General features: G+C 41.0%; 1 protein-coding gene across 1 annotated transcript in view; it reads left to right on the top strand.

Moving 5' to 3' along the window:
• The first annotated feature begins 2,768 nt into the window (after nt 1–2,768).
• HTR3B (5-hydroxytryptamine receptor 3B) overlaps nt 2,769–6,317 on the top strand; it is a 38,026-nt gene continuing 34,477 nt past the window's right edge. Inside the window, exons 1-2 of the mRNA XM_027081846.1 lie at nt 2,769–2,806; nt 5,907–5,971. Of these exons, the coding sequence (XP_026937647.1) occupies nt 2,769–2,806; nt 5,907–5,971 (103 nt within the window). The remainder of the gene's footprint in view (nt 2,807–5,906; nt 5,972–6,317) is intronic.

Here is a 6,317-nt window from a genome sequence, read left to right as displayed (position 1 = left end):
TATCCAGGCCTCTCCACAGAAGACTCCTAAATGAACCTAAGTGGAAAAGTCCTGGGCTCTGCGGTGAGCCACAGGTCACGAGAGATTCCCCAGTGCTGGCACAGCAAGACTTGAAGGCTCATGATCTGTGCAGAAGGCCTGACCAGCATGGCATCGTGAGTCAGACTCTTTGCTTTACACTGCAGTCTAAGCAGCTTCCTGGAACTGCTGTCATTGAAGGAATACACAGAAGCAACAAGCCCCCAGGTGTACATTCCTCTGGCTTCTGGGGGGACATCTCACTCCTGGGGATCACAAGACCCCCGAATTTTAGGTACCCTCTGAGAGACTCAAAGAGAGGCATGAACTTGCTGCATTTGTGTCCCATGTTTATCCTTTTCACGGCTTGCTGGCCTGTTCTGGAGCAAACTAAATAAAAGCAATCTTGATCTGAACCCAAGCCATTATTCTCACCATCCTTTGTGAGATGGGTAGTGAAGGGTTAGCATATTATATGTGGTTGTGAAAAAGCTAGGCCCTTCCTGGTGCCATCTTTCCTGCATAAACCAAAATTCTTTTCTGCCTATTTGTTAATTCCTTCCTTCCTCTCCTCTTTCCATCCTTCTCAAACATTTAATGAGTACTCGCTAGGTACCAAGCTCCATGCTGGAGATAGAAGGATGAATAAGATACAGTGCTCTGCCTTCAAGGAATCCACAGAATTCTGGAAGAGATAGGAAAGTAAACAAATAGTCATAATACACTCAAGTGCCACAATGGAGGTGTCTATGAAGCCCTGTAAGTTCAAGGGAGTGGGCCCTGGGGTGCTAGTGGGTGTTTGGTAACCAGCTGGTCGGAGGAGACCTGATTTTTAGTGTTTGCTCGTTCCCGTGTGGCAGATACTTCCGTCATGGCTGATTTCAAGCTACTAACCTGAACACAGAGTTGGGAAGGGATGTACACAGTTGCCCCCCCCTTTTTTTTTTGGCTGTGCAGGGCTACCTTCGGGATCTTAGTTCCCGACCAGGGATCGAACCTGTGCCCCCTGCAGTGGAAGCACAGAGTCCTAACCACTGTACCACCAGGGAAGTCCCCACAGTTGGCCTTTCTGATGTAGTAAGAGCCAGCTCCAGCATACCACCATGATTTCTGCCTTGTGAGATCCTGAGCAGAGAATTTATCCCTGCTGTGCCTGGGCTTCTGACCTACAGAACTTTGAGCTCACCAATGAGCTTTGTTTTAAGCTGCTAAGTGTGTGGTAATTTGTTATGCAACCATAGAAAACTAAACAGAGCCTATTATACCCTTTTTACAGTTGGGAAAACTGAGGCTTAGAAACAGTAAGCAATTTGACCAAGGCCATGAGCAGCTAGCAAGTGATGGAGCTGGGAGGCAAAATGAGGTGTGTCTGACTCCAAAGCCTGGAACCTTAGCTCCTATGTTCTCATGGAAAACTATGTCACATAACCACGAAAGGCCGGGGTCACGGCGGACCATATTTTTTTTGTTTATTTTTAGGGACCAGAAAATGTGCATTATTACTAAAAAATGAAATCCTGTGCCAGAAAAAAAAGCAAATGTTCAATGTAGCTTTGGACTTGAAGTGGTACCCAAGTGGTTACCTTGATATTTATTTCAGAAGGCACTGCTATGGAATAAAAGAAATTTCATATGGGACTCTACTCATTAAATAAAAGAAATTTCATATGGGACTCTACTCATTAAATATTTGAGTTTGGCTAGAGTGTCCATTTCTGCTTTTCTCCTGCAGCCTGACCAGATGTGCTCAGAAAATTTGGTTCTCGCTGAATATGTACATCTGTCAAAATTCCTGTCAATTTTAGCACTACTGCCAAGGGAGTGAACAAAGAGAGTTAGCGATTAACTTCAAAGAACTTTGTTGGAGAGGAATAAAGATATTTAAGGCCTATTTTGTCAACTAATTGCATTTGCATATTTATGGGATTTACTGATACAGCAGTAATTAAAAACTATTTAGTAGTCTTAAAGGACACATAACTCAGTTGCTGTTTGCATAATAAACACTTCCTTATTATGTTTGCATAATAAACACTCTCCCCCTGCTTCTTCCAAAAAACTGGTCCAAGAGGTGTCATATCTTACTCGGAAATAGTGGAAGAACAAAGTGCAAGGGCTCATGGGAATGTGGAGAGGGGACTTCTGAAATAAATATATTTCTAGGTACTCTCTTAATGTTAGGCCTGGCCTGAACTGCTCTCAGAGAATGGCAGATTCAAACTTCAGATTAATAAGTCTTTTTTTTCCCAGGTGATATTTAAGAAGGCTGAATGCTTATCCCCTGACAATTCCATTTTCTTTACTTTAATACCCTGACCTGTTTCAAGGGTCTGAACAGGGTTCACCCTGCATTCATCCTTCCTAAAGAGATATCTAAGGGGGATGAAATCTTTGACTAATGGATTGCAAAAAATAATGTGAGTAAACAGTATTGAATTTAAGGAGTTGAGAAGAGATGGTTTTCATGGAAAATTAAAAGTTGAGCAAGGGACAGACACCGAATGTAAAGGCACTGAGTATATAAACTAAACCTAGACAGGACAGTAAGTTTGGGAAAAGAAAGCTCTGAGCCATCTGGTCGTGCAGAGCAGGGCAATCAAGGGAAGATCAGGAAATATCTGTATATAAACTACTTTGAAGACAAGTCACTCACACAAACCTTTCTTGTCTTTGCAAAATTCATCAGCCAATAAAGAGCTGTAATGGGCAGGATCACCAGACTGTTGTTAAATTAGCTAATGAAGGTCGTAATGTACCTGTATTACACGTCATTAGCAGTGGCCTTCCAGTAACAGATGGGTATATGAGAAAGTGAGCCAGAAGGGAGGGCAAGCGTGTCCCAGGAGGTTTGACCTAGAGTCATGGCTTACTAACATGTGTGGCAAGAAGATAATGTTGATTACCATCTCAATTAAAGCTTTGCATAAAGGCAAGCTTCTGTGCTCCCTGCCCATAAAAAAAAAATGGTCTGCTGCCTACAGCTTGCCTTTCTCCTGTCCTAATTCATCTCATAGGTAGAAGCCAACAATTCAAAGCATTGATGGGAAGTGATGGGATTTTGATGGCCAGATCAGTCCTTCATGATCTTACCTCTTGATGAAGCCCCATTTATTTTTCTACCCTATCTCAAGGATATTTCTCAAACTTTCCATAACTTTGTATCCAATTTCCTCTACCAGGTTATATTTCTTTTTTTACTTTTTCTTCTGAAAAAGTAAAAGTATTTTCAAATGCCCAGCAAAACTGGAAGCACAGGAAGTAGAAAGAACTCTCCACCCCCACCAGCCATGTGAGAGTTTGTTGCCAACATGATGACCCTTCACCTGTGATTACTTAGAGCATTACTCTTACAAACAAGGACATTATTTTACATAATCTCAATACAATCAAAATTAGGAATTCAACATTGCTATATCACTACCATCTAATCCACAGACCGCATTTGAGTTTCACCAGTTCTCTCCAAAATATTCTTATGACAAAAGGATCCACTGCAGAATCACACATTGCACTGAGTTGTCATGCCTCTTTAATCTCCTTTTGTTTGATACAGTTTCTCAGTCTTTCTTTAACTTTCATATCCTTGACACTTTTGAAGATTACATGCCTGCTGTTTTGTAGAATGTCCCACAATACGGGGTTTCCTACTGCGTAGATTCAAGTTATGAATTTTTGGCAGGATGATAACAGAAGGGCTGTTGCATCTTCTCAAATCTCGTGGTGCACAACTCCCATAACTGGTGATGCTAATTTTCATCATTTGATAAAGGTGTTGTCTGCCAGACTTCTCTACTGAAATATTTTTAAAATTAATTAATTAATTAATTTTGGGCTGCGTTGGGTCTTCTCTAGTTGCAGCGAGCAGGGGCTACTCTTTGTTGCGGTGCGCGGGCTTCTCATTGTGGTGGCTTCTCTTGTTGCGAAGCATGGGCTCTAGGCGCGCGGGCTTTAGTAATTGTGGCGTGCGGGCTCAGTAGTTGTGGCACATGAGCTTAGTTGCTCTGCGGCATGTGGGATCTTCCTGGACCAGGGTTTGAACCTGTGTCCTCTGCCTTGACAGGCGGATTCTTAACCACTGCACCACCAGGGAAGTCCTGAAAGATTTTTTTAAATCTTTGTATTTAGTAAGTATTTTGTGTTAATGTCCTGTTCCTCATCAAACTTTTGCCAACTAGTTTTTATCACCCATTGATGTTTCTTTTGTGAATTAATTATCACTATAAAGATTCCATTATTTCTTCTACATTTATTAGTTGGCAATTGTAATTTAAGGGAAAAGTTTTCTCTCCTTCCCATCCATCTCTTTATTTAAATCAGGATGGACTCATGGATTGTTATTCTACTTCATGAGTTATAAATCTTTGCCATCATTATTGATTTTGATGCTTGAATCGTCACAGATTTGGCCAGTGGGAGCCCCTTCAAGCTGACTCTGTCCTTTTATCCTGTCCCCATGATTCTTTTAGCACTTCTTTACTTTGTGATACAAGGAGGCATTCTAGGCTCTTTTTCTACTTTCCTGCCCTGGCCCTGGCATCACGCATTTCTCCATTTCTTCCTTGTAGGTATGTATGCTGTTTAGAGACCAAGATCTGGGTGTTGGGTGTACTCATTTTTGTTGGGCTGTTCCTGCTCTCAGGCGCTCTAGTGGACAGAGCTAGGAACATATGCGTGTATGAACACATGTACACACATGCTTACATTTGTATGTATTTCTATATTTAGCTACATGTATCGAAAACCAAGAGTTCACTCTGATACTTCCAAAACCAACTCAACACTACAGGGTTCATCCTAGTTTTCTCCCTTTCCATATTTGTAACTGCTTTCACCAACATCTATATTTTACTGGTAGATGAAAATTAAAAAGAGAGCTTCATGGATTCTAAACAAAGGGACCAAATGATTAGGAGCACAGGGATCAGGTATACGCTTCCCCTCCCTCAGTTTGTTGTGTGAAAACTTATCTCAAACCTGTTCCTCTACATTCCATCTATAGTAAAAAGGGGGCATATGTTGGAAATGGTATGAAATTTAATTTTTGTCTCTAGAGCATCTAGGGGTCTACCAATGCAAGATAGAGTTATGTGGAATGATGCATCTTTTTCCTTAATAATGAAACGTGAATGGGGCTCAATCAAAAAGTGAAAAAAAAAACCCCAGTTTTTATTGAGTGATGTTAAACTTTAGTAGTTTTCATCTTCAGTAAGCCTAGACGCATTCTCTCTTATGTAGTTACTTTCTGAATTGTGGGCAGTGAGAATTTAAGAAGCATTTCTATTTATCAAAAATCGATGTTTCTTTTAATGAAAGGGGCTTAGGAGAAACAAAAGACACTCTTCCCACTGTACTGTTAGCAGTTGCTCTTCATTTGACAATACCAGGTTTCCATTAGCTTAGTGTAATTCAAGAGTCCAATAATCATAGTCAAATGCTGAAGATGTTACTGCATAAGTCTGATTTAGATCAGCTATTTGGATCTCAATTATTAATGAAATTAGTGTCCTAAATGTCAGCAAGAGGACTGCCTTAGGTAAAGGCTGTAAAGGAAATCACATTAGTGTGGAATTTCCCCTGCTTAGGGGCTCCTCTTAGATTACATTATTCACTTAGCTATCTCCTGTCAGGGAAATTGAAATGTTGGCCAAGATCTGATCCTGGGGCAGAACCAAATGGAGAAGTTAAGAAGTATTGCAATGGTATCAATTCCAAAACATTTGTGTGGTGCTGGTACTGCCTTTGGTCCCATTTAGTGTTTACAAAATAGCACCAGCAAGGACAGCATAAACTGGCAAACAGAGAAGAACGGAATGGAAAGGAGGTCTTTTAGGAAAGATTGAGCGGCGTTCCATCCAATAGGCAAGTTTGTGTTTCTCATCTTCTGGAAGTGCCTGGGGAACACTGGCAAGTTCAATGGCCCCTCTGTGGCCCTTGGTCCTGGTGGCCGCCTCAGGTGAGTCCTTTAATGATATTACTAGGCTTTGAATATTAACGCCTAGAAGCTAGAGACGTGGTTTTCTACGTTGTGCTGTATAACTCGTCACAAGTGTTTGTTTTTATTTACGATCTGTAAAATGTCAGTCCTGTGAAGCTACACGGAGACCAACAATTTGTTACGACTTTGCTCCTACAATTATAGATGTATATACACGTAGGGTCACACAGTGGGGCTTTACACATGGCTGAAAATATGCTCTGAAATGTTATAATTGTCTGATAAATTTCTGCTTCCTTAGAAATCAAGCTTTCTTTACAACAATTGACATTGAGAGTTTGGGGTATTCTCTTTCAGATTTACT

The sequence above is a fragment of the Aethalodelphis obliquidens genome, unplaced genomic scaffold, assembly GCF_003676395.1.
Source record: "Aethalodelphis obliquidens isolate GAN/ISIS:26980383/991018 unplaced genomic scaffold, ASM367639v1 scaffold46, whole genome shotgun sequence".
NCBI lineage: Eukaryota > Metazoa > Chordata > Mammalia > Artiodactyla > Delphinidae > Aethalodelphis > Aethalodelphis obliquidens.
Note: the sequence above shows the minus strand (reverse complement) of the source record. Positions and strands in the feature narration are given on the sequence as shown.